The sequence below is a fragment of the Anolis sagrei genome, chromosome 2 (assembly GCF_037176765.1).
Source record: "Anolis sagrei isolate rAnoSag1 chromosome 2, rAnoSag1.mat, whole genome shotgun sequence".
NCBI classification, from domain to species: domain Eukaryota; kingdom Metazoa; phylum Chordata; class Lepidosauria; order Squamata; family Dactyloidae; genus Anolis; species Anolis sagrei.
In genome coordinates this window covers 131253259-131280944 of record NC_090022.1, presented here as the reverse complement: position 1 = coordinate 131280944, position 27686 = coordinate 131253259, and the positions used below count along the sequence as shown (strand labels likewise).

General features: G+C 42.2%; 2 protein-coding genes across 7 annotated transcripts in view; both read left to right on the top strand.

Moving 5' to 3' along the window:
* The first annotated feature begins 2349 nt into the window (after window positions 1-2349).
* TEPSIN (TEPSIN adaptor related protein complex 4 accessory protein) lies at window positions 2350-16896 on the top strand. Of its 2 annotated transcripts, none has more exons than XM_060764277.2 (13): window positions 2350-2424; window positions 4240-4312; window positions 5430-5521; window positions 5660-5753; window positions 7701-7768; window positions 7887-7965; window positions 9393-9458; window positions 10345-10548; window positions 10890-11061; window positions 11167-11280; window positions 11760-11838; window positions 12103-12237; window positions 13223-16896. In XM_060764277.2, the coding sequence occupies exons 1-13, from the start codon at window positions 2380-2382 to the stop codon at window positions 13763-13765; spliced, it is 1764 nt and encodes a 587-aa protein (XP_060620260.2). In that variant the 5' UTR covers window positions 2350-2379; the 3' UTR covers window positions 13766-16896. The 2 variants fall into 2 exon arrangements, with proteins under 2 accessions (XP_060620260.2, XP_060620261.2); XM_060764278.2 differs by lacking the exon at window positions 2350-2424 and adding an exon at window positions 2431-2824 and having other exon boundaries at window positions 5432-5521.
* A 4955-nt stretch (window positions 16897-21851) lies between these two features.
* The window catches only part of CEP131 (centrosomal protein 131), a 29635-nt gene continuing 23800 nt past the window's right edge, over window positions 21852-27686 (top strand). For 3 of the 5 annotated variants that reach the window (XM_060764282.2, XM_060764281.2, XM_060764279.2), the window contains exons 1-2: window positions 21861-22104; window positions 26715-26922. In XM_060764282.2, coding sequence (XP_060620265.2) covers window positions 26740-26922 — 183 coding nt within the window. In that variant the 5' untranslated portion in view covers window positions 21861-22104; window positions 26715-26739. Of the gene's footprint in view, window positions 22105-26714; window positions 26923-27686 lie in introns of all 5 variants that reach the window. The other 2 variants (XM_060764280.2, XM_067463864.1) reach the window with 2 other exon arrangements.

Here is a 27686-nt window from a genome sequence, read left to right as displayed (position 1 = left end):
GCCTGCAAAGACCAACGTCAGTCAGATGTAGACAGAAGCAGACCACTCTGTTTCTTCCATTGTAAGACACATCTCTAAAAATTGGGTGCATCTTAGAATTACATGTGCTTTTCTTATATATGAATAAAGCTTATTTTTCTTTTGGTAGTAGTGTACATCTTACAATTACTGGCATCTTAAAATTGAAGAAATACGAGTATTTTCTGTTCATGCTCAGAGTGAAGGTGCTGGGATCTCACCTTGAGCTGTATCGTTTGGGATGCCACCATCTACTCATTCCATCTCCTCCATTGGAGGAAGGTCTGCATGATGCAAAGCAATGATAACCATACCCCAATATGAGATACACCACAGTTCTAGGACAAGTCCTAAAACTGTATGGTGAGACTTTGGAAAAGGTGATGAAGGAAGAATACACATGAAGCTCCAGGAAACTTCCTGGGCTGCATCGCAAGCACGGTTGATGGGAATGAGAGAGGGGGCCTTATTTTTGGTTTAAATGTGGATCTGTGAAGGTTTTGGGTGGATTGGTTATTTATGTGTTTTTCCTTTTGTACGGCATTGAATGTTGGTCGACTTTGTTGTTCACCACCCCGAGACCCTTCGGGAAGATAGAACAGTATAGAAATAAAGTTTTATCTATTATTTATTTATTAATGCAGATTGACACCACTTGAACAGAATTAACATGGAATGATACCACTTGAACAGTCATGGCTCATGCTATGGAATCCTGTGGTAGTAGTTTGATGAGGCAGATAAAGCCAAAGCCCGTTATAGAACAGGCCTGGGCAAACTTTGGTCCTCCAGGTATTTTGGACTCCAACTCCTACAGTTCCCAACAGCCTCAGGCCTAAAGCTGTTAGGAATTGGAGTTGGAGCCCAAAACACCTGGAGGGCCAAAGTTTGCCCATGTCTATTATTGAAGGGCAACACCCGTGATTCATGGCAGTTCAAGTTGTGTCAAACTGCATTCATTTGACAATGTAGATACTCTCTGGGTGACAAACTATCACCCAGTTCCCAATGGCTCACATATTCCTGCCGTGATAGATGTTATGTTGCAGTGGGGGAGAGCCAGCATAGTATTAACTTAATAATAGTAGTAGTGATAGCGATAATAACAAAATAGCTGGTCTGAGCATTGGGTTATGATTCCACAGGCCAGGGTTCACATCCTGCCCTAGCCATGGGCACCCATTGGGCCTCCTTGGGCCAATCACTCTCCTGTAGCCACAGAGGAAGGTAAAGATTAATCTGAGTTGCTGTGAGTTTTCCCGGCTGTCTGGCCATGTTCTTAAAGTGTTTCACCCATATCTATGGCAGGCATCCTTAGAGGTTGTGAGGTCTGTTGGAAACCAGGCAAGTGAGGTTTATATATCTGTGGAAGGTCCAAGGTGGGAGAAAGAACTCTTGTCTGCTGGAGGCAAGTGTGAATGGTGCAACTGGCCACCTTGATGAGCACTGAATAGCGTGCAGCTTCAAAGCCTGGCTGCTTCCTGCCTGGAGGAATCCTTTGCTGGGAGGTATTAGCTGGCCCTGATTGTTTCTTGTCTGGAAGCAAGAGTTCTTTCTCCCACCCTGGACATTCCACAGATATATAAACCCCACTTGCCTAGTTTCCAACAGACCTCACAACCTCTGAGGATGCCTGCCATAGATGTGGGTGAAACGTCAGGAGAGAATGCTTCTGGATCATGGCCACACAACCCGGAAAACTCACAACAACCCAGTGATTCCAGCCATGAAAGCCTTCGACAAGACTAATCTCCTAGGCCAATCTTGCCAAGTGAGCCTATGAGTCGTAACCGGCCGGCAGTGGCTCAACGACGGCGGGGTGGTGGTTGCGGCCGGGTGAGGCATCCAAGGCGATGCGAGCCCGACCTGCTTCCTGGGCCTGGTGAAGGTTTGCTCTGAAGGCGGCGGCCCCGTCGGGCCTCCGTACCTGCTCCCCACAGCTCGCCAGCAGCGCAGGGAAACGCTGCATCTTCTCCCGGACGCGGCCCCAGACTCCTGGGCTGGGCATGGCCTCCCTCGAAGAGCGGGAAGCCCAATCCCGAAGCTACCCGACCAGCTCGGCCTTTTCCCGGGAGGACGCGGATGAGAAGCCCCGCCCAACAGCCGCGGCAAAAGATCCCCCGGTTTCCGATTGGCTTAACTCCAGCTCCGCCTCCGTTTTTGATTGGATCACGGCACACACATAGAACGTTTCGGTTGGATAGCCTTCTCCTTCATGCCGGCCGGCGTCTGGCCGTGACAGCTACTTCCCACTTGCGGAGAAGGTGATTGGCTCGAGGCCTACAGAGCCTGCTCGTGATTGGATAGCCCGGCTTCAGGGGGGCGGGCCAATGAAGTTCACAGCAGGGCTTGGCGGTGGTCATGGCGGCGGTGCCTTTGCGGGATCGGCTGAGCTTCTTAAGCCGGGTATTGCCTGGAGAAAGAGAGCCTGAATTGGAGGCTAGGTTCCCCATTCCTCTGGGCGGTCTGTGAAAGAACGGGGTTCACCCTTGAGGCCTTTGGCTTTCCCAGGCCTCCTTTTGACAGTGAAGGGCGAGGCGGCCTCAGTTTCAGAGTCGAACTATATACATGGATACAAAACAAAAGGCCGCATTTTTGGGCTAAATTATCCTTCTGCTAGTTTTTAAAGGTTTTAATGATGCTTGGTTGAAAACTTTCTTACATTCAGATTGTGATAGGAATGTGCCTAAATGGCTTAAAAGCTTTCTGTATTCGGTTTATGTATGAATTGGGCCTGCCACCTAACCACCCTATACATTGAATTGTCATTAAAGTTGAATGGAGATTTTTTGGCTTGTAAACAGAGGTAATATCTATAATCTACATCGAGTTGTCAGTCTTAGCTAAAGCAGAATTGTTAAAGGAATTTAAATATTTTTGGACTTACTGCTGGGTTTGTGATTCAGTTGATCTAGCGGTCAGATTTAAATCCAAATGTCCAGTGTTAATAAAATACTTTTGTGAAACTTGTTTCCAAAAGGTATCAGATATTACAGGAATCATTGGAGGGGGCTGTGCTGAGGATATTAATTCTTTTGCTACAAAATGCCATTTCTCATCCCTGTAGCAAAGTGATTTCATAGGTTTTGATTTGTATGTAATATTCTACTCCTAGTCAGCAATGTCTTCTTACCTCTCTCGATATATATATGTATATGTGATATATATATTACATTTTTCTTTTTTTGGATTTGGTATCTTTTGGAAACAAACTCCACATTTGTCAATCATTGAGATTTTTGTTTTGATGGTAAGGAAACACTTGGTTGCAGTAAAACATCTACACCTTGACCACCTTCCAGCGCCAGGTATAGTGACTTGGGTAGGAATGTGTCATAATTTGTAAATTATCCCTGGGAACAGATAGGCAAATTACCATCTGTTTCCCATTCCAGTTGGTGTGGCCAATTGATAGTACTGTGGTACTATAATACTGTGGCATGTTTGCTTGAATGAAATTATCATGAAGAGGCTTGATGTGAATTCTCCATTTCAGGCTAAAGTCTGTCAGCTGGAGCTATTGATTTGTAGGGGAAAAGAAAACTGAACTATATCTTTAGATTACTAGCAGCTGGTTATTTAAGCCGCATCTCTTCTGTCATATAATGCAGTTTGAAATTGCATTATATAGTCAGTGTGAACTCATATAATGCAGTTTAACCACATTGAATTTCATTGTATGAGTCCTCTATACTGACCATATAATGCAGTTTGAAACTGCATTATATGGCAGTGCAGATGGGGGCATAGAACACAATGTGAATCATACATTCCTTCTGAGGTTGTTGTACTAGAGCTCCCTGCATTTTCACCATTGACTATTTTAACTAGGCGCATGAGAGTTGCAGTTCAATGATATCTGGAAAAACTAATGATTTTTCTGGGTCAGTAGCACCCAAAATGACTTGGGAATGTGTTTATGTATTTTTATTTTAAGCTATTTATTTATTCAGCAATATAAATATAATTATGCAATTTGTAAAGTCTGTCATTCTCCAATATAGGAATTGTATCATATATACACCCATTAAAACTAACGCCCTTATCATCATCCCTATAAGCGATAATCATAAAGTAAAAAATTAAAATTGCCTTTATGTCTCCCACCTTAAAGACATACTATGAAAATATTGTTGTCATCCTGATCACTTATCTTCAAAAACTCCTTTATTCCACCTTACGATCTCAAAATTTTCCTTGATTTTAAAAACTGTTTTTCAGCTGCCCATTCTGATCAAAGGCACCTCAGATGATGAAGCCCCATGTCCAGGGTACCTGTTTGAAGAGATTGCCAGTATCCTTTGGTCCTTAAAGAACTGAAAGCCAATAGAAGTCTGAGAAAACCTTTTTAACACTTCCTTTTGTCCTAGGAAAAGTACAGGTTATTGGCCAGAGCAAAGGGCTAATATTTCTGATGGCCTGTGATCAAGTTGCTGTAGTAACATCACCTAAATATCTTTTGAACATTTGCTGATGATAGTTAACTGATCTGATATGAAACCTGAGAAATTTAGATAAGAGAAAGCTACTCAGGTTGATCGCTGTGAGTCGCCTTCGGGCTGAGAACAGCGGTATATAAGTAAGGTAAATAAATAATAAATAAATTAAAGATGAACAACCAGATGTCCTGAGACCATAAGCAGACATTCAGTTTTGCTTGGAGTTCTTAGCTAAAGGTAAAGTCGGAAAATTATTAGTCTGAACTGCTGCAAGAAAATATGTTCTTTCCCCAGCAGCCTACTTAGGTATTGATGAAGAGATATGGAGACAAAAAGTGGCAGAGAGAAAACATAGGCTCTTCCCCACCCATTGCTGGCTTCAGCCTCACCTGTTGAACCAACATGCAATTTCTATAAGACATTATTTCCCTAATGCAAATTTGGACCTCAGCTGAAAAAGATGTGTCTACATCTAATTTAAACCCATGCATTTTCCAACACAATGTTTCATTTTCAAATATATATTGCATCTCTGTTTTTAAACCAGCTTGAATTAAATATAGTTTGTTGTTGAATTTAGTGGTAGGGAGAGGTTACAGAGGAAAACAGTTATGCTGTTGGAAACAACACATGTTGAGCAATAATTGTGTTCAGGCCATAGCAGGAACATTCTGCTGTCATGTAGGATGCGTCTACAGTTCTGAATTAATGCAGTTTAACACCACTTTGATTACCATGATGCAGTGTTATAGAATCCTGGGATTTATAGTTTGATGAGGCATCAGCAATATTTTGCAGAGAAGACTAAAGACCTTGTAAAACTACAACACCCGTGACTCCATATCATTGAGTCATGGCAGGTAAAGTGGTGTCAGACTTCATTAATTCTATAGAATTAATCTTTAAGTGATGCAACTAGCTAGACCATCAACATATTTACTATGTTAACTCTTTAACAAGACAAACTTCCAGAGATTTCACATGAGTCAGCAGGAAGCAGCCACTGTCTTCTCGAGTATCTCCTCAATCGCCTTCAGAACTGCTCCTGTCATGTCAAGCTGAAGGTAATGTATTGTTTGAAAGATGAATCAGTTCCTACAGCAGGCACTCTTAAAACCTGAGACATGCTCCCTTTTTATGTGGGGTTCCCATGCTTTCAGTTCTGTATTACATCTCAGTCAGATGTTCACTTGCATCCTCAGGTGCTCAAGATTTTGCTGCACATGTGCAGCCATGGCTCCTCCCACTTTGTCCTGCAGCTCAAGCGGAATTCATCCTTCATCCAAGAAGCCACAGGTAAACCTCCCAACAATTCCTTTTCTACCTCAACAGTCAACTGCATTTTCAGAAAGCTCCAGGAATAGTAATTCACCTTCATAGTCTTCCCCTCACCCCCACATTATTTAACATTGTTTTTCAGAACCAGAAATGAACTTCTGTGATTCACTTGTTTTTTACTTCAACCTCTGATTTTTTTACAATCTATGCAGCCCTGGAATGTCCCAGAGGTGGAACTCCCCAAATAGTCTAGTTCTGCTCTAGATTATGAAAATGGTTGTGCTGGCTAGATGATTCTGGGGTAGCATTACAGAAAAAAAACCTCAGGTCTTGCTACTTTTGGTTCTCTCTCTTTTTTTTTTTTTTTTTTTTGTAATTCATGAAAAAGAAGTGGAACTTGAGTGCATACTAGTGTTAGGCGAAGATTCAGTCTCTATAGGATGGAAGTGGTTTTGAAGAGGGTTCTCTTTGGGAATACTGGCACAGGCCTCTGGCCTATTGATTGTCTTATTGTTGCTGCTACTATTTTACTGCTGAGAGCTAGTGTGGTTAAGAGTACTGAACTGGAACTTGAGAAACCTGGATCCTATTCCCCTTTGGGTTTGGTCTCTTTCACACTACATACCTCTAACATTATGGCACCACTTTAATAGTCATGGTTACAGTCTACAAAATCCTGGGATATATAATTTGTTGAGCTGTCTAGCAGAGAATTACAAATACCTCAAAACTGCAGATGGCAGAATTCCATTGGATTTAAAGTGGCATCAGAGTGCTATAAACTGTGTGGTGTGAAGTAGACCTCAGGCACTCTTTCCCAACTTGTTCTGGCCTTAGGTTATGTGTTGTTTCTCAGTCTACCTCACAGGGTTGTTGTGAGGTTTAAGTGGGGGTGGGGGTGGGGAGGGCACTAAATACTGCCTTGATATCACTGGAGGAGTACTGGGAATATAAGTGGAACCAGTGAATAAAAATAATGCCTTCTTCATGTCCTTAAAGAAGTATATAGAGACAGAGGTGTGACCAGGGCAGACCTGGAATGTAAATTCTCAGAAATCAACATATTAAGCTGTGACTTGCAATGAAGTCAAGTTGGATTTGCTATTTTGGTGGCTCTCTTTCAAACATTAACATGGCAGCAAAAGATCAAAAGAGTTTACTCTTTTTCTTACTAAGCCATTGCTTCTACATAGATTTCTTCCTGCCTCAGTTTCCTTGTTAGCTGATGATCCTGCCTTGCTGCCAGAAAGTAAACAAGGAATCAAATACAAGGCGGGGGAGCGGTGATGGTGCCATGGTTACTTCCTGTGTGTCAGATGAAGGGTCTCGCCTAATGGCAGAAATTGTGATAACTGACTGTTAAAAATATGCCAGCTGTTATGTGTGGTGGTTCTTTTAGAAATAAATTCATTGTCCCAGAAGTTTGATGCAGAGTACCATACCTGGTATGTGTGTGTGTGTGTTTTCCCATTCCATTACATATGCAATTTTGAAAAAAAATTGTCCATTTGTCGTTAAGGTCAGCTGGGATTTATTAAGCCAATTTCCTGTACAATATTTTTTTTTTGCCTTCTGTCAATTTTTGGATATTTTCATTCTGACCATTTTATTATTTTGCCACACAGTAGGGCCTATATGTAACAACTTTCCTTTTTATTGTTCTGTATCAACATGCAATACCATATTTTACAAGAGAAGGGTTTGTGTATTATAGAATTATAATGTGATGATTCTACCCACATCACAGTTCGACCAAATGCTCAGTATTGAGATGATTGACATAAGAAAGTTGTTATCTAAGCTGTTTGCTGTCATTGTGAAAGGGTGAAATTTATACATTTCAGTTGGTGCAGGTGCTGGTCTATAAGGGAGTAGGCCCCAGGAAGCTTGACTTTTAGACTTGTGTAAAGCATCCAAGGATGGGTACTGTAGCCTTCTTTATCTTCTCCCCACTTTGGCTTTCAGTGTTCGCTGGGCCTCCTGATCCTCTCCATGGCAACAGCTTGTATCAGAAGGTGCGGATGGTTGCACAGGTGAGTGACAAATCACAGCCATAAGATTTGAAAGGATTTGCAAAGCTGACCATGTGGAAGGACTGACTGCCCAACATGTACACTGCATTGAAATTTCCTTTCTTCGTGTCCCTTATAGGACTTGGCAATGACTTTATTTTCAGATGCCTTGTTGCCTCAGCCTGCTTTGCATCCACCTAAAGATCTGCCTTCAACAGGTAAACCAGGGCTGGCTAGAACAAGGGTGGGCAACAGATTTTCAGAAGTGTGAGCACCCACAAGTTGCCTGACATCAGACTCCTGTTTTGAAAAACAAGCTTTTCTGTTCACTTGCTTGCTTATTGTTAAACAGTGTGGAGGGTCTGTGCTTGTGCATCCTGCACCATATTTTGAAGTTTGCTCCAGGGGCCTTCCAAAAGGGACCCTTAGCTCTTATTTCCAGGAAAAAAGAGCTCAAGAGGAATAGGAAAAGGGTGTTAACAGCTGCAAAAGCAGAGTTGGAGGGCCACATTTAACTCTGGGCTGCACTTTTCCATCCCTGATGCAGGGGAACAGATCCAGTCTAAAGCACGAGTCTTTATATCACTGAAAGTCTTGGATGGGTTTGCATTTATTTAAAACAGCAGAAACCACCAAGAGATTGCTTTGCGTTTATCTTGCTCACTCAGCCTTTTCAGTAGGGATTTAGATATCACCGTTCTTCTCTTTCCCGTCTTCTCTACACCTCTGGGGAGAAGAAAAGTCATTCCATATTCTGAGTTAAAGGGCCATACAGACTGCTGCCCTTCAAAAGGGCATTCTGTCCAATAATCCCAACTCAGGAGGACTGAAAAAGCCATGCTGTCTCCTTCAGACTTTCAGTGGATCAAGTGTAAATTCTGTGTCAGGCTGCTACAAAACTGTAACTATAGAAAGTCCGTTGAGAACAGGAACTGATATCTCCATCTGCGTGTTGACCTTTGCTGTCTGCATGATGAAAGTAGAATTTATTTTGTTTTTCCTGCTAATCTTTACACTTCTTAGCTTTTGTCTCAGTTAGTTCTCTTTAGTAAAAAATGCGCCTTGATTAAAAAAGCGGCAAGAGTCTCATTGTTGCAGCAAAAGAGCCTTGGCGGGATTTTTAAATGAATGTTTTATAACTGATTTTAACTGTTGTTTTTAACTGTGTTATTTTATAATGTATGTGTTGGCATCTAATGGTTGCCTGTTGTGAAGCCGCCCTGAGTCCCCCTCTGGGGGTGAGAAGGACAGGGTACAAATGTGTGAAACAACAACAACAGTTGTTGTTGTTGTTGTTGTTATTCTGCGATTTCCCTTATGTCAGTCTGTATGGTTTATGGCTATTTGTTTTCAGCTCAAGTTGTCTCCTTCTCCCAAGTCATTTACATCTGGTCATCTGGTTAATATGTGGCCTGATGATATTATTTTGTAGATGAAATACAATCATGATTCTTCTGCTCAGTAAGGTTTGGTGGCATGGAGATCAGTAAACAAACCAACCAAGACTCCTTATCTGAACAAGATGGCACTTGAATGCTGGCAAAGGGGCAACACTGATGGGGCGGGGTGTGTGTGTGTGCATGCAGCACCTCTATCATAATGGTTTTAATCTTAATTTAGGCTCCTTTTATTCTTCTCTTCCTAGGAATGGGGTCCAAGTCCAGCTCCCACAGTTCCCTCCAAGGCTTTGGTTTTGAAAGAAGTAGTTCCCGTGAGTAAGGGCTGAGAGTATGATGGTAAAGTTTTTGTTGTTGGGGGGCACTGCCAAGTTTCCAGGGCAAGGGCTTTTATCTTCCTACATATCTGTTAGGTGTTTCCATTTTGCCCCCTTTCCCCAGCTTTCCTTTGGAGAAGCTCTTAGTCTTTGCTTTCTTCCTACCTGGTATAGATAAATATTTCTCTTTCCTTGAAAATCACTTGGAGAAATCAAGCTATACAGCAAGCCAACCTGTTTAGGGAAGAGCAAGGGTAGTAAAGAAAGTGAACCCAACCCTCCCTCTTTTTCTGATAGGCCAAAAGAATGAGGGATGTGCTGAGTGTCACCCACTGTGGTTTTCCCCTCTGGAAACCCACAACCAATAAATAACTCTATCTCAAGCCTGGTTCCATTGTCAGTTAGTGTGGACCCTCTCCCTTTGGGCTAGCCTGTCTATTCCCTGGATAAATTGCTGTGTATTAGGAGCCCCTGGTGATGCAGTGGGTTAAACTGCTGAACTTGCTGATTGAAATGTCCACAGTTTGAATCCATGGGATGGAGTGAGCTCCCACTGTTAGCCCCTGTTAGCTTCTGCCAACCTAGCAGTTTGAAAACTTGCGAGTAGAGCAATAGGTACCTCTCTGGCAGGAAGGTAGCAGCACTCCATGCAGCCATGCTGGCCACATGACCTTGGAGTTTCTATGGACAATGTTGATTCTTTGGCTTAGATATGGAGATGAGCACCACCCCCCAGAATTGGACAAGACTAGACTTAATGTCAAGGGGAAATCTTTGCCTTTACTTATTAGTACCAGGCTTTTCCCTGTACCATGTATTATCACTGTGTTTAACATGCTACTGTACTCAGCCAAATAAATGATCTGCCTTTGTTCTCTTTCAGCCTCCACTGGCAAAGTCCTGCTGGCCACCATCCAGAAAGCAGCGGAAGTGGTTGCCAGTGCCATGCTTTCTGGTCAGGAGCTGACTAGTCCTCCCAACAGGGCGTTGACAGATGATGCCTATGAACCAGTCCTGGCTCCTTCTTCTGCCAAAAGCACTACCTTGCCAACAAAGACATCTACTGTTGCTGTTCATAAAATGTGTGGTATGGTACATCCTGTATACAAAGCTTATGGACATGGGAACAGCTTGATAGCCTTATTGGTTGCTTTATGGGAGGGATAAAAGCAGCTGACTGTAAAGTATAGATGATCTATAACTGATATTAATCATACATGATCATCATTTTTTTCCTTCTGGATGAAAGGATGTTATTTTCCTCATGAATCCTCTGCCCAGGCCTTCTTGTTGGAATACAAACACCTGGCTGTGCATTGCAAATTTCTGATTTCAAGATTGACGGAGAGATGAGCGAATATTGTTTTGAAACCTGCCATTTTGAGAAGTGATGTATTTCATGGTTATTTTCCTGAAATTTTCCTCCAGTGAACCATCAACCAGGGCAAGTAGGAGGTGGGTGGGAAGAATTGGACAACGGGGAAAGCTCCCAGAATTCTTTCCGCGAGAACAGCGAGTTCAGCAAGACTTCTGGGTCCTACAGCAAGTCAGGCAGCGACAACCACTCAGGCGTCCAAGAGGCAGGGAGTATAGTGGAAAGGTAAGACAATGGGCTGCATGGTCACAGTTCAGAGGGCGTTGATATGCAGTGATAGGAAGTAAGAAAGAGAAGGCTTCTGTGAATTCATGCATCCATTTTTCCTAGGATGGAAACTGAAAACTTTGCAGATTGCCTGCAGGAAGTGAGCCTTGTCAGCAAACTAACCAATGGCTCAAAGGTCTTCTTGACACGTGAAGAAACCCAGCATTTTATCAAGGAGTAAGAGCACTCTTTCTTTCCTTGTGGTAGCTTACATCTTGCCAATATTTCTTCTCACTCCCACTGATGCAGGAATATCCCCACATATTGCCTCTTTCTATGCTGTATGTCAGTGTTGATTTTTGTAAACTATTTTGTAAACACTTGGATAAATGTTCTCAGGGCTGGCACAAAATAGTTTGTCGCCCAAAATGGAAGACCCAAATAGTACCTGTCCCTCATTCTGTTGATCTTATGACTGACTTTAAAAATTGTGCTTACATCTATTACCTCAAGAGCTTTTTTTTATTTATCCCCTCGTTGTGCTGCCTCATTTCCATTCAAAGCTAATGAATAGTTATATAGACTTCCTCTTGTTTCTGATAATCCATATGTTCAAAGAAATTCTTACAAAGATTAGCTTGCTTTTCTCCATATTTCATAAAATTGGCCCCTAGTCTCTTCATTTCTGTTCGTTCTCTCTCTCTCTGTCTCCATAGATGTGGTTTGCTGAACTGTGAGGTGGTCTTGGCTCTACTTAGCCGAACCCTGAAGGACCCCAGTGAGTGCATCTGCATGGTGAGGAAACCCTTCAGTCTTCCAAGACACAATTTACTTCAACAAACAGGATACCTTTCCTCCTTGGATTTGAAATCTGGAGTTAAGCTGACATGGAGATGGTTTATCTTTGGTCTTTGTTAGGGCAGCCTGGAGAATCTGTCTCTGTAGCAAAGCAACATATTACAAGATGTTCAAATCAGTGATACTCCAATAGCTCCAGCTGTGCAAGTTGGGTACATGTCAGCATTTACTTTCCCGACCCTGCTTTTTTTTCATCCACAGAGAGCCATGTGTGCCATCTATTCCCTTATGTGTTCTGACTTGCTCTCCCATGATCAGATATTTGCTGTTGCCCAGCCATACTTGCAGGAGCTCAGTCAAGAGAGGCCTGGGCCTGTGGCCAACAAAGCAACAAAGGTAATACACAGCCCCAGATGTTGTTTTTTATTTAAAGGCAACTCGTCTTGATGTTGTTTCCCCCTTCATGTAGCCTGTTTGTCAAAGGGCAGCCCAGCATTTCCTTTTATCCTGCAGCAGTGGAAGCTTTATTGTTATCTTTTTGTTCCTGGTGCTTAGAAATGGGCTCTACAGTGTGTGGCTTTGTTTTGGTTCTTCGGTGGTATTTTTAGTAGATCAGAAATGAAAAATTCCCTTATTTTTATAGTGTAAGAACACCAAAATCTGCAGGGTGATCTGACATCATTCAATGACCTGACTTTTAATCATAGTACACCATAATTTGATATTCTTAGAGATGTATTATTCTTAGAGATGTATCCTCTCTAGGAATATCCTGGGTCCTTCAACACAACTCCTTGGTAATTTCCAGAGGAAGCATATTATAGAATTTCCTTGAGGATCAAGCAAATTCTTAGAAAGCCAATTTTCCCCCAGGAATGGACAAGTGAAACTGTAGAAATGGGTTTCATAGTTATGGGGATCTTACTGCATCTTGTGCATTCTAAGACATTTCACCCCTCTTTTTGTGGAGGAGCACATATCACAAATACATTGGAGGTACTACAGGTAGTACATCTTGACTTTAATGGAAACAATATAATCTTCTGTATATGACATAACAACTCCCAGAGTCTTCCTCAGGTCAGGCTGGGTCATAGAACAATGTTGGGTGAGGCAATTGCTGCTTGTTCTGGGTTTTCCAAGAGCCCTCAATGTGATAGTATTGTTGAAACTATGCTACTGTTGGATTTAAAATATGTTCGTAATAAATAATGACTGCATGGGCTGAGAGGAAATTAATCCAATTTAAGGTGTTCTCACACTGTGGTGGTGTTTGTATTAGTCTTCAGCCTGGTGTTGGTGCCTTTTTGTGGTGGGAGAGGCTCTTTTCGGGGTGGTACAATGCTTCTCATATTTGGCACACTCCTTTCACCTCTTACAGATCTTGCGCCAGTTTGAAGCCCTTAGCAGGACCCATCCCACATCCAAGAGCTCGCTCCCAGATGGCAGCCACTGTGTTCCTGCCAAGACTTCCTTTGCACATGCAGATGATCTGTTGACGGACGTGATGCCCTTTGCCGGAGAAACTGTCCTCACACCCATGAGCCTGTCAGCACAATCCTCTCAAACACCTAATCTTCTCACAAGTGACACATCCCTGTCAGAAGGGCAGGGACTGGAATCTGTCTCCTCAGGCCAATGTGATATCCTGCCACTGAGTGTCAGCCAGAAGAGAGAAGAAGAATGCAGGCTCCAAAACTCTGAACCCCCGGAGGACAGGCCCCAAAGGGGTGACCCAGATGGCACTGTTTCCTTGTTTGCAGGTATGGAGCTAGTGGCCCCTTCAAGCATGATGCTGGCAACAGTGGAAGTTGCTGAGCAGGAATGCTTCCCACCAGCTCCAAGGACAGCACCATGTACTGGAAATACCAGGAGCAGTGAGGATAACCAGAAGATATCTGCTTTTTCATTCCTCAATGCATAGCAGTTCCAACTCAAAACAGGCGAGATAACAACAAACTGGTATTGGTTTACTTTTCCTTGTGGTGGTTGCTTTCCTCACCTGTCTTTAGAGAGACAAGGCTGATTCTCAGTTGCTTGTCCAATCACTTTTTTTTGTTTTGTTTATGTTAGTCCTAAAGAGCGGAGACTGTACCAGCATTCCTATAGCATCATTTGCAAACATGAAATAGAAGTGCGGTGTTGTGTGGTTTCCGGGCTGTATGGCTGTGTTCTGGCAACATTTTCTCCTGATGTTTTGCTTTCATCTGTTGCTGGCATCTTCAGAGGATCATGCTAGAACACATACATACAGCCCTGGAAACTACACAATGCCTCACTCATTCCAACCGTGAAAACCTTCGGTAATACATATGAAAGACAAGATTTGCTGTTTTCACTATGGCACTGAGCTGGTTTCTTTAGAAGCTGTAGAAATATCACCTTTCATTTTATTTTTCACTGTTAAAATGGTGCTGATTTCTTTTTTCTATCTGAATAATATGTCTGAATAATAACTCAGACTATGTTTTGCTCCCCCCAGACACTTTTATCTTCCGTTTGACCTGAAATCTTGAATATAAGAAATGGGATAAGTCCCTGGCAGCACTCCCTGTTTTTGCTACTATTGGTGAAGGAAAGAAAGCTGACACAGGTTTTTTGTAGCCAACAATTTGTACTATCCTTCAATTTTATTTATTTTTATGATGCATTTTCCCAGACTGGGAGCTGAAGTGGCTTATGAAAGTCAAAACAAATATAGCTACACTTCATATTGTACAAAAGTTAAAGAATAATATCACACAAAAGCATAAAATAGATCTCCTTAGATGATATATTTATGGCTTACAACTCACTGAATTCCCTAGCCAGCATGGCAGTGCCAATCAGTGTTGGAGTTACTAGGAGGTGTTGTCCAAAAAAGCAACTTCTCAACTTGATACCATGGTAATACACAATTACAAGGTAGCTTTTAGAGTTATTTAATTTTGTTTGAAACAGAGCTAATTCCTGCAGTAAAAATTCTCTCTTTCTTCCATCTCCCTTCTCCAGTCTCATGTGCAGATGGGGAAGTGCTTCGCATGTGCCCAGGCCTAGGAACGCTGTATGCCACATGGGGCAGAGATAGTGAAGCCTTTGGCTCTCCAGAGGTGTTAGACTGTATTTCCTAGAAACCTCAGGCAATGGTAGGGGATGATGGGAGCCATAGCCCAAAATGCTTGGAGGTTCGAAGGTTCCCCAACACAGATATAAAGTGCTACATGCTGTATATATGTGTAGACTTTGGTTAGTTAGCCATGGGAATCATTGCCTATGCTTGACATGCTCATTTAAAAAAGAGCTGTGGCACTGAAAATTGATGCCAAGCAAAAATCAAATCTGACTTCTTACCACTGGTACTAATAACGTCTAGTCTTGTACGGAAGCATATAACTGCTAGCAAATATGATGAACAAATCATCCATGCTCAGAAGGCCTTTGGTCATTTCCAAGGAGTTTTGATGAAAAAACTGAAAAGCTATTTAAAATGGAATGGTAGGTGCAAGATAGAGAGCAGTCTTCTGTTGATGTAGGTATCGCCCAATAGGTCTTCCCAGTGCTGTTGCCTCAGTCATCTCAGTGGGGGTGAAATTTGTGATAGTTTTGAGTGCTGGGTCAAGGATTAATATCCTAGCAACTGTCCTTGCCTACTTGGAAAACAGTAGCTTACTGATAACATGAGCTCCAGCTGGCATGTCACCATGTAACTGAATTCATAGTTGCTTGGAAGTCTGCCTAGATAAGGCAAGCATCTGGAAACAAGGATCTTTGATTTCATTTATCTGCGTAAGAACATCTTAATACCACTTTCGGTGGCTGGTTTGTTTTTAATCTTTGAGTACTTTAATTAATGACAACAGTAAATCCAATTGCTAAAAATATAAGTAATTACTTTATATAATTCATTTTACAAACTTTTTTGCTACATTAACAGGAAAATGCCCAAGAAAATCGGTATTTTGTTAATAGCAGAAAGATACAACAATTGCAACCTCACTGGGAGAATCCCTTTGCATATTGGGTGCTGTGACAAAGGAGGCTGTCTTCTGAACATGGATATAATATGGAGCCCCTGGTGGCTGGACTGAAGACTGACAGGTCAGAGGTTCAAATCTGGGGGAAAGTGCAGATGAGCTCCCTCGTCAGAAGCCTCCCACAAGAATGGTAAAACATCAAAACGTCCAGGAGTCCCCTGGGCCATCCTTACAGATGGCCTGTTCCCTCACACCTGAAGCGACTTGCAGTTTCTCGTCACCCCGGCACAAAAAAAGCTATAATATGGTAGACACTAGGCAGAGTTTCCCTATGTCCTAGGAGTTTGGAAAGAGCACACCATAATTTCCATTTAAAAAAAATATAGAGACCAGGATATTTCCTTCTTTGCTTTCTTAAAATGCACACTGAACAAAACATCAATAAAACACTTAATACTCCTACCAGTACTCATAAGAAGTCCTTTCTAAATCTTGTCACTACCACAGACAGACCACTAGACACAAAATATTTCATGGTGGCTCTTATGTATTTCTGAATTTCATAATTATTATTGTGGTGTTAGAGGAAAGTTCTGAGAGTGCCTTTGACTGCCAGAAGATCCAACCAGTCCCATACTTCAGGAAATAAAGCCCTCATTGGAGGGAAGGATAGTAGAGGCCAAGATGAAGTACTTTGGCCACATCATGAGAAGAAAGGAAAGCTTAGAGAAGACAATTATGCTGGGGAAAATGGAAGGAAAAAGGAAGAGGGGCCAACCAAGGGCAAGATGGATGGATGTTAGCCTTGAAGTGACTGGATTGACCTTGAAGGAGCTGGAGGTGATGACGGCCGACAAGGGAGCTCTGGCGTGGGATGGTCCATGAGGTCATAAAGGGTCGGAAATGACTGAATGAATAAACAACAACAATTGTGTTCTTATTTGATGGTCAAGTAAAGGAGAGTTATTTCCAGTTGTAAGCAATGTTGCATGGAATGCAACCAAGAGTGTCAGGCAAGTCTGAATTCCTATGAGAAGTAGGAAAGGGCTCTCTCCTTTGCTGTATTAATTTTCCACAAAGATTCGTTTCTCTTTCTGTTTGATGTTAGTGGTGTTTGTTTTTCAAAAGCAGAATTTTCCATCTGCAAACACACTTGACTGTAGCCCTGATTTGCTATAGTTTATAGACCACTTCAAAAGGAATGGACTTTCTCTCTCTACACACACACACATAAACATACATGCAAATACATTGCAAAGTCCACTTCAAAAATAAGATTTTTCCAGGCTATAGTAAAATTGTTTAAATTATATTTGTTTTGCACTCAAGGTGCTGGCCTGTTATTATTCTACAATACTGATTTGTTCATTTTCCCGAGAAAAGTCAATTTAACTAATGCATATCATTCCCTGGTTCATTCAATCAGGACCTTGAATTCTGTTGGTCACCCTGCCTTAAGGCAAGCCAGGAACAGATGAGATGTAACACAATCCTAGTCATGTTTACTCAGAAGTAAATCCCACTGGGTCTACTTGGGCTTTTTCCTTAATAAGTATATATCAAATTGCAGCCTTAATTTCCCCCTTGCTCAACGTGATCTGTCAGTGACGTGGATGGTCTGGACCTTTTTATCCCACCTGGATCTAGCCTGTTGTTCATCTCCATGCAGACTCTGCAACATGATCCCATTTTGATGTACAGGGTTAGTCAAAATGCATAGGCCAATAAGCCATTCAATTGAATGGCTTATTGGCCTATGCATTTTGACTAACCCTGTATATCTCCTGGGTTTCACGCATTTGCTCTTTTGAATGTGCTGCCTATTCTCGTTTGTCACAGCTGTTTCTGTATTTGTTGAGTGCAGGGATGCCTGATAAAAATGACATTCACAGACTGATCCTAGGTTGCTCCTATGTTCATTGAAACCAAGGGGCTTAAGCCCCCTTAAGTCTGCATAAGGATTGGGCTACAGCTCTGTATAACATAGTAATAGAAGCAGCTGATGCCACACTACAACTGAGCACAGGCATAATAGTTTGGTAGTGAGAGAGCCCCATGGAGCACAAAGGATGCTCTGTCCTGTCCCCCAGATGGAGTGGATTAAGGGTTTCTCTCTCCCTACACACTTCCCACTTGTTCTGAAAGCTCACAGAGGAACTGCTCTTTTAACCACAGCAGAGCAGTTTCATAGAGCTGTGCCTGCTGCCAATTAATTGTTCGAAAACAATGTTGTTCATTACATTTGAATGCACATTGCATAAAAAATGTGCATTGATGTGTGATTGTGGAATAAGTGTAAAACCACAATTTCTGAAATTCAAAAAGGTTTCCCAACTATGGGTGTGAACGGTTGCTAAAGCTGGTGACTTGCTGGCTGGGTGCTTTCTGGCATTTAAAGATCTCTTTAATGCACAGGGTGTCCCAAAAGTCGTCATACATAGGTGAAATGGGAAATTGTAGCAAAATGTATTATTTACAAAATATTCATTAAAAAATATTTTCTATGTGTTGTATAGGTAAACATAAATACAAAAATATTAAAAATATTAAATGCATTAAAATATGAGTTTGTTAATTTTTGTTATGTATGGAGGCTTTTGGGACATCCTGTAGTATAGCACTGTGTATGTGAATAGAGCCTGTTCTTTGCTGGCTGTAGTGCAGACATGGGCAAACTTTGGTCCTCCAAGTGTTTTGGACTTCAACTCCCACAATTCCTAACAGTTGGTAGGCTGTTAGAAATTATGGGAGCTGAAGTCCAAAATGCACAGAGGACCGAAGTTTGCCCATGCCAGTTTGAGTGCCAGCATGCACAATCTGGCTCCCAAGCGACAGAATAGATACTGTAGGCCCAAGGTCTGCTAGCGGCAACCACATTCATAACAGCAGCAGCAGGAGCCCCAGAGCAGTCCTATAGGCCAGTGGAGGGCTCAACCTCTGGTCGTCCAGGTGTTGTGACTTTGGCTGCCAAAATTCCTGATAGGTGGCCAAGGTGGCTGGGGTTTCTGGGAATCAAAGTCTCAAAGCACGTGAAGGACCAAAGGTTGGGAATTACTGGACAATATATTGGCCATCCATCTGCCCTGGGAGCTGGAGGAGAAGAGTATGGTGTGCAGAAGCATCTTAAACAAAAGGATTTGACCCTCATGAATAAGTTATAAAGCTAGTGCTGATTTTAATTTGGGGTGTTGGCAGCAATACAATTTTAGAGGGTTATATTATGGGTAGGTGTGGTGCTAACGAGCTGACTTCAAGGCAGAAAAATCTGGATTATTGGGTAGTTGTAAACCAGGTCTTCTTACACTTTGTCTCCTTCTGACCTCTTTCCGTCCGATAATTTTTATGTGATTCCGTATATAAAATAGCTACGAAAATCAAATGTTTAAAATAGATCAGCATTTACGATACTTGCTCAACAAGAACAGCTGAAGCACTTTCTGAAGAGTCCACTGTAACTAAATGTTGTTGCTACTAGATTCATGTCAATGTCTAAAACAGTCACACAAGTGGAGTTCAGAAACCTTTGACTCCATCTTCTCTCCAATGGGGCCCTATATGGGACTCATAATTTAAATCTGCTTCCTTTGATGCAATAGATTAGGATGTAACTGTATTGCAGAGTTATAGGGTTAGGGTTTTGAGACCACTTTAACTGCCATGCCTCAGTTCTATAAAATAGTAAGTTAAGGGTTCCTCTCCCCCTTAATGACTTCACACTTACCCTGATGGCTCATGGTGTTTTGTAGTTTTGTGAAGTATCTAGCCTTTTCTATTAGAGAACTGTGGTTCCACAACGATGTAAAATCCCAGAGGTTTGCACTATTAAGACCTAGCAGTTTAAAATGCTGCCAGAATGCCATAATCCTGCAGTGTGACCCCACCCTTGCCTTAAGGAAACTTAAGCTCCTACCTTTGTTCTCTCCATTAGTCCCTAAAGGCGCTAATACAAGATCCCTTGGCAGAGACCGACAGGGCTAGGCCTCTGAATATGTCCCACTGAGCATCCCAATTCCCTTCTTTTGGGACCCTTTATTTATTTATCATATCAAAAGTGAATTGAGGGCACAGCTGTAATATATTTAAAAACACGAAGTTTAAAAAGTTGGCATTATACTAAATTTCCCTTGACCAGAAGCTGGCCACTTGGAGTGCCTTTGGTGTTGCTATAAGAAGGTCCTCCATTGTGCATGTGGTGGGGCTCATGCTGCATTGTAGTAAGTTCTCTGTGGTTTGCTCTTCTCCACACTCGCATATTGTGGACTCCACTTTGTAGCCCTACTTCTTAAGGTTGGCTTTGCATCTCATGGTGTCAGAGCAGAGTTTGTTCAGTGCCTTCCAAGTCACCCAGTCTTCTGTGTGCCCAGGAGGGAGTCTCGCATCCAGTATCAACCATGGGTTGAGGTTCTGGGTTTGAGCCTGCCACTTTTGGACTCTCGCTTGCTGAGGTGTTCCTGCGAGTATCTCTGTAGATCTTAGAAAACTATTTCGTGATTTAAGGCATTGGCGTGCTGGCTGATATCCGAACAGGGAATGGGCCGGAGATGTCACAGCCTTGCTCCTGGTGAGGGAATAAGCTCTGCTTTGGTCAAGGAGGAGTCCAGTGTTCAGACCACCACTATGCCATGCTGCAGAGCCATACTCAAAAACCTCAAAAATCCAAAACAGGTGGCGGAGATAGTGACACCTTTATCGGTGATAGTCTGATAGATGGGTCCGGGAGCTCTGAGTGTTACAGAGATGCCGCAAAGGCGGCTGTGAATAAGGGAAGGGGGGGGGGCAGACTGAGAGCGGGGAGAGCGAAGGGAGGGGATGCTTAGGGTAAGGGTTAGGGCAAGGGTTTGGGTTACGGTTAGGGTAAGGGTTAGAAGTTTTGGTTAGGGTACCATTTAGGGTTAGGGTAAAGTTTAGGATTTGGGTTAGCGTCAGGGTTAGGATTTGGGTGTTTGGGTAAGGGGTTAGGCTTGGGCTTACGGTACAGTTCAGGGTTAGGGTTAGGATTTCACCATTAAAGAACTCTTACATTCCTTCTATATTATCTGTCTCCAGCCTGGTTTACATTAGCTAAGTCTCTCTTGCGCAAACAGGTCTCCCAAAGGAGCATTGCAGCATCTCTGTAATGCTTGGAGCTTCCAGACCCAGCTATCATACTATTACCCCTTTCTCTTCTGATACTTCTGGGTATTAACTTTTGTTTCATACACTAAATCAGGCATCCCCAAACTGCGGCCCTCCAGCTGTTTGGGCCTTCAACTCCCAGAATTCCTGAAAATGGAACAAGCTCGTTTGGGCTTCTTAGAGTTGGGAGGCCTAAACAGCTGGAGTTTAAGGATGCCTGCACTAAATGGTTAAAAGTGTTGTGTATAAAATGACCTTTGGGCTACAAATACAAAGTGTACCTGAGGCATGTGCAAACGTGGACCCCTTCTCCAGCACTGTAATGCAGTGATCACACTGTAGACCAGGCCTGGGCAAACTTGGGCCCTCCAGGTGCTTTGGGCTTCAACTCCCATCATTCCTAACAGCTTAAGCGGCTGAGGAGGAAAAGGAAAGAGCCTGAGGCTATTAGGAATGGTGGGAGTTGAAGCCCAAAGCACCTGGAGGGCCCAAGTTTGCCCAGGCCTGCTGTAGACTCACATAATGCTCTTTTGGAGTCTACCCAGGGACCATACAAGTTCCAAACTGATTTATATGGCCCTGTAGATGGGGCCCAGGACCTGTTATCATGTCTGCGTGTGTCAATGCAAGAATGCCAAAATCCAGAAACACTTCTCGCTCCATGAGTTTCGGAGAAAGGCCTTTCAACCTGTTCTCTCGCCTTTGAATCCGCCTCCTCGCTGCCTTTTCCCTCTCTGAAGCGCCCGCGCAATCTCCCCGCCTTCTTCTGCCTTGCGCCGGTCAGCCTAGCGCCGCCGTCAGAGACAGACAAGGGGCTGAGCCAATCAGAAGCCGCCTATCTCCAGCCTGGCCAATGTGATGCTAGAGGGGAGGCGGGCCCTTCCTCCTCCTGGTTGCTATCCGCGCGGCGTCTTTTGTCGTGGCCTGAAAGAAGAAGAGGGGGGGGGGGGCAGCTGGAAGGAGTTTCCCATGGTGCTTTGCGGGGAAAGACTCAGGGGGCGCCGTACGAGGAAAAGTCCCGGAGGAAAGAAGCGAGGGAGGCGGGCAGGTAGGCAGCCCTCTTGGAGAAGCCACTTCGGGCGAGGGTCTCTGGGCCTAGGGGCGCCTGTCTCCCTTCAGCTTGAGCGGAAGCCGGGAGTGAAGCCCCGGCCAGAGGTGGAAGCCCCGGGCTCCCCTTCTGGGTCCCGCTGCTGAGGTAAGCGAGGCTAGGCCTCGAAGGCCTCCTGGCCCCATTCGGTTCCCTTGTTCCAGAGCCTCCCACGGTTTGGTGTGCAAGTAGCCTTTGAATTATATTGCATTACATTGGCCCAAGCTCCTCCTGGGAGAAAAGAGGAATTCTGCAAGGAAGGATATTTTTTTCGTGTCAGGAGCGACTTGAGAAACTGCAAGTCGCTTCTGGTGTGAGAGAATTGGCCGTCTGCAAGGATCTTTGGTGTTTTACCATCCTTGTGGGAGGCTTCTCTCATGTCCCCGCATGGGGAGCTGGAGCTGACAGAGGGAGCTCACCCACACTCTCCCCAGATTCGAACCCTCTCATCTGTCAGTCTTCAGTCCTACCGGTACAAGGGCTTAACCCACTGCGACATCGGCGGTTCCTGCAAGGAAGGATAAAACTGCCTTCCCTTCACCCCCCAACTCCATCCCTTCTCAAAATGGAAACCCTCCAACCCTCTGTTCTCGCAGATCTTTCCAAGCTGTGTGTCACGACACACTAGTGAGCCGGCTGCAGTGTGTAGGTGTGTTGCACGAACCTAAGGAGAAACTTCTCGGTCTCTGAGAAATAAACAATGAATCATATTACTTGTGTGTGTATGAGAGGTTTTCATGGCATCTGTTGTATCCCCATACATGTTGTGGTTACATATATATAGGGAGCCCCCGGTGGTGTAGTGGGTTAAACTGCTGAGCTGCTGAACTTGCTGACCCAAAGGTCGCCGGTTCAAACCTGGGGAGCAAGATGAGCTCCCACAGTTAGCCCCAGCTTCTACCCACCTAGCAGTTGGAAAACATGCAAATGTGGGTAGATCAATAGGTGCCACTCCTGCCTCGGAGTCGTCTACGGACAATGCCGGCTCTTTGGCTTAGAAATGGAGATGAGCATCAACTCCCAGAGTCTGACACGACTGGACTTAATGTCACGGAAAACCTTTACCTTTGTGTCTTTATCCTTTACAAGGGTTTAGAGCAGGGGTCTACAAACTTTTTACACAGAGGGCCAGGTCATAGTCCCTCAAACTGTTGGAGGGCCGGGTTACAATTTTTAAAAAATGAATAAATTCCTATGCACACTGCACGTATATTATTTGTAGTGCAAAAAACACTTTAGAACAATACAATAATTTAAATGAAGAACAATTTTAACAAATATAAACTTATTAGTATTTCGTTGGGAAGTGTGGACCTGGTTTTGGCTGATGAGATAGGATTGTTGTTGTTGTTATTGTGTGCTTTCAAGTCGTTTCAGACTTAGGTTGACCCTGAGTGAGGGCTGGGTAAATGACCTTGGAGGGCCGTATTCGGCCCCAGGGCCGTAGTTTGAGGACCCCTGGTTTAGGGTAACCCAGGCATGGGCAAACGTTGCCCTCCAGGCATTTTGGACAGCCTGTTAGGAATTGTGGGAGTTGAAGTCCAAAATGACTGGAGGACTGAAGTTTGCCCATGCCAGGTATAAACTCTGGTTTGTTAATAGAACTGTGTCTCAAAATCATGCATGTCTGAAAAGTATATCACCGACATGTTTGGAAAACTCTTGCTCTATATACGCATGCACAAGGCCAAACACTAGTGGAGAAATCAACCCTCCAAAACATGGGCCAGTCAGAGTACTGTACTTTAACTCTTCCCAGAAGAGAACCCTACTCTTTTCTGGAGAGAGTGGCTTAGCCTGTCCTGGGACAAACTACATGAGGCAACTTTGCTCTCACTGATTCTGGCCTTTTAAATGTTTTGATTTAAATGGACTATTTTAATGTCTTAATGATGTAATTTTGTTTTTATATTATTATTTGACTCACACTTTATGTTTTATACTGCTTTAACATAATTGTTGTTTTATGATTTGTTTGTTTGTTTTTAATTTAAATAGTTCTATTTGTTTAATTTATTGTTTTTATTAGCTTATTGTCTACTATTATTATAGATTGTGACCTGCCCCGAGTCCCCTCAGGGAGAGGGGCAGGATAGAAATAAAGTTTATTATTATTATATTATTTATTATTAAATGCTGGCAGGAGAACCCACAGTGGCATTAACTTGGCATTGGTGCTTTTCCTCTCCATAGAATGACATCAAAATCCATAGCTTTTGGCTTCAAAACATGCCTTTGACTTATACATGACATTGAGTTATACATGAATATCTATGCTAAGTCTTTTCAATAAAAATAAAGGTTTCAGTAAAAATAAAAATTTAGATTGAGCATCCCTTCCCCAAAAGGCTTAGGATCAGAAGTGTCTTGAGATTTTTAAAATCTTGGAATTCTTGTGTTTGCAAATATATGTTTACGTAATGAGATTTCTTGGAGATGGGACCCATGTCCAAGCACAACATTCATTGGTGTTTTATGTACACATAGCAACTTTATGCAATATTTTAATAGTTTTGTGCATGCAACAGTTTGAATACACTAAGCCAGTGGTTCTCAACCTGTGGGTCCCCGGGTGTTTTGGCCTACAACTCCCAGAAATCCCAGCCAGTTTTCCAGCTGTTAGGATTTCTGGGAGTTGAAGGCCAAAAATCTGGGGACCCACAGGTTGAGAACCACTGCACTAAGCCATCACAAATCAAAGGTATTAGTAGTAATTTTTTATTGATTAGCCTTTAGGCCATATCACAGTACCAAACGAAACAACCAGGCTTGATAAGACTTGATTAAATGATATGTAGTATGTTAAATATGACACTTACAACAATACAGTAAATAAATATGATAAAACTGAATATATACATCATATTTCCTGGCTTCTCTTCAGATCGTATAAATCTTTCACCTTTTACAAATCAAAGGGGTCACGATCTCAGCCACCCATGTGGATAGCTGTTTGGCTTTGAAGGCACACCTTAATGTGTGCAATATTCATTTTAACCAGGAACTATAACAATAATAATTGTATGAGCTAACCTATCAATGTGGTTGTACAACAGAATTCATTTGATTTGTAAAAGTAATTACTTTCTCAAGAAAATTTAGGTATGCATGTTGCTTGCATGATCATACCATTTCCGAAGGCTTTTGTAATTTTAAACCAGATTTCCACAGAAAAGCTGCATGTTAAAGTAAAGGACTCTACATGGTAGCATATTGTTACATGATAAAAAATGGTTGGAAATCATCTTTCAACAGATATAAAGCTCAGATTACTGAGGTTAAGAAGGGATCGGTGCTATTAAAACATTTGCAATTTCACATTGTTACATGAAAATAAAAACATGCTTTATGTCTTAAATCTAGGAGAGTAAATTTTTGCTTTCATTTTGTTTAAAGAAGCAGAGTGCCAATTTTGTCCATAGTTCTGTAGTTTTCTTCCAGCTATAGCTGCTCCCTTGAATCTCAGCAGTCTGGTTTCTGATCTATGATCTGCCTTTCCTGGGTGAGCGTCTGGTTGCCATAGTGAGCTCCTTGTTGATTTTTCCTGGGCCAGAGAATTTGCAGTTCAGAGTGTTTGTAGGAGAGTACATGTGTAGATGGGCAATTTCTGCTGTAAAAGATAAGTCAAGCAGGCCTTTAACCAGAACCTGTTGCATTTTAGAAAACCAAGACACTCCACATAATAACTGAACACATTATTTTTGTTCTTGCTGTTGTTGGACTTCAGGTTACAACTGACTTATAACAATCCTAAAGCAACCCTGTCAGAAGGTGTTCTTGGCACAATATGTTTATAGGGAGTTTATCTTTGTCTTCCTTTGAGGCTGAGAGATTGTGACTTGCTCAAGGTAACACAGGGGGTTTCCATGGCTGAGCAGGAATTTGAGCATCCTTGTCCAATACTGAAGCCAATACACTACACCATTTTACTTGTTCTACATTACTCTTTGTGATTTGTGAGATATAGAGATAATTTGACCGAGATAACCCTGCATTTTTTGGAACACAAATAAAATTAATCACTGTATAAAACAAAAAACACGATGAAAGTGAAATTATTGTCATTTTATCTGATTAGTGACTCATATTAATTGCTAAAAGCAAAGCAAACGGATTAGTGAAATAGTGTCCTCACATGCTAATTTAGTAAAATGTAGTTAAATTTTATTACATTCAAAATCAGTAAACTATAAAGAATGGAAATACAGTTGGCTCCCCGTATCCATGAATTCTGTATCCACAGATGCAACCATTCACTAATTGACATTTTATTTTAAGAAATCTAAATTTAAACCTTTTTCCGTGTTATATATAGGGCACAATTTTACTACTTGTAGTAAATGGGACTCCACTGGGGGGAGGGGGTTCCTGGCCAAACCCAAAAATTTAACATGGGCCCAATGTTGTTGAAATATATCTTCTTCGAAAGAAAAGAGAGCTGAACCAAATAGGTATGAAAATATTTTGGAAGTTTGTTTTTAGAATTATCATGTTCCCATATAAATAAGTTATTGACTTCTAATGTTGATGCTTCTCTTTAACCCTGAGGACTAGATTTTTTTTTGCTTTGGAAAAGGAAGTTGGGAGTTCTCAGAATTCAAATGCATGCCATAGGTACTTACATTGTAATGTGTTATTTAGAGTATATAATACGTTTTGGGACATGCAATAAATTGATGTTTGAGACCATCTTTCTTTCTGTTTCCCTGTGTTTCCAGGGCTTCCCACTTTCCGTAATTCACAATGAAGAGTGTCCGTGGAAGCAGCTCTTCTTCCCTCCAGGGTGCTAGTGCCAATGGTGTGGATCTCAGCCTAACAGGACTGCCTATCCAAGTGCTTCAGCGCCCCAGCAGTGCCTCTCCAGGCAAACACATCGCTCGCTCCATTTCTGTCATTACAGAAAACAAGCCCAAACGGAATATCTTAGTGAGTATTGCGGACAAAGCAGTTGTTTTTATTGATATGATTTACCAGCATGTAATAAATATGTTTCCTTTTAATTATAGTGCTTAGCTTCATTTGTATCAATGTGTATGCTTTATTGTTCTGTGTGAGTTGATCAAGGGAGGTTATTACAGTTTTATAATACAATAGATTTTTAACTTGAGGATGCTGGAAGGTAAATTCTGTCCCCCAAAACATGGACTTTCTGTCTATGTTTACCTTGTAGCTAAGGGAATATTGTGGGCTTTATCATGGATTGCAGATATGTACCAAGATTCAGCCATTTCACACAGTGGGCTGCAAGATGGGTGAAGGCGGAGTAGAGTTCTGTATAGTTTAATGTTACTATTTTGCCCTTGTCTTAGGGAATTTTAAAATATTTTAAAAATTCACCGCTACACATTGCTTCTGAGGGAGAAATGACAAAAGGCGTGTTCTAGTTTCATTTTTAGGGCTATAGATATTCTGAGAGAGAAAGAAATACTTAAATAAGGTTTATCAAGACTTCTTGTTCCCACCAAACTTTTTTCTGTATTAGTAAATATGGCAGCGTAACTCTGAATTTAAGGTACATTATTCAAATTAGAAAATAGACTCTTTTCAAATTCATTTAAAGTGTACAGAAATGTACAATGAATTTACACTCTTGTGGGGAAAATCTGTGTCCTTTTTTGTTTCTATAAATATTTTAATTGTAAATAATAAATGTTACTTTAAAAAGCAAAATTAAGGTAACAAGTAATACT

Bases quoted from the DNA above. Each gene is read 5' to 3' on its own strand.
- TEPSIN (XM_060764277.2), top strand. From the start codon at position 2,380: ATGGCGGCGGTGCCTTTGCGGGATCGGCTGAGCTTCTTAAGCCGG. The intron at 5,754-7,700 runs GTAAACCTCCCA...TTTGGCTTTCAG, and splicing joins CTTCATCCAAGAAGCCACAG to TGTTCGCTGGGCCTCCTGAT. The intron at 7,769-7,886 runs GTGAGTGACAAA...TGTCCCTTATAG, and splicing joins AGGTGCGGATGGTTGCACAG to GACTTGGCAATGACTTTATT.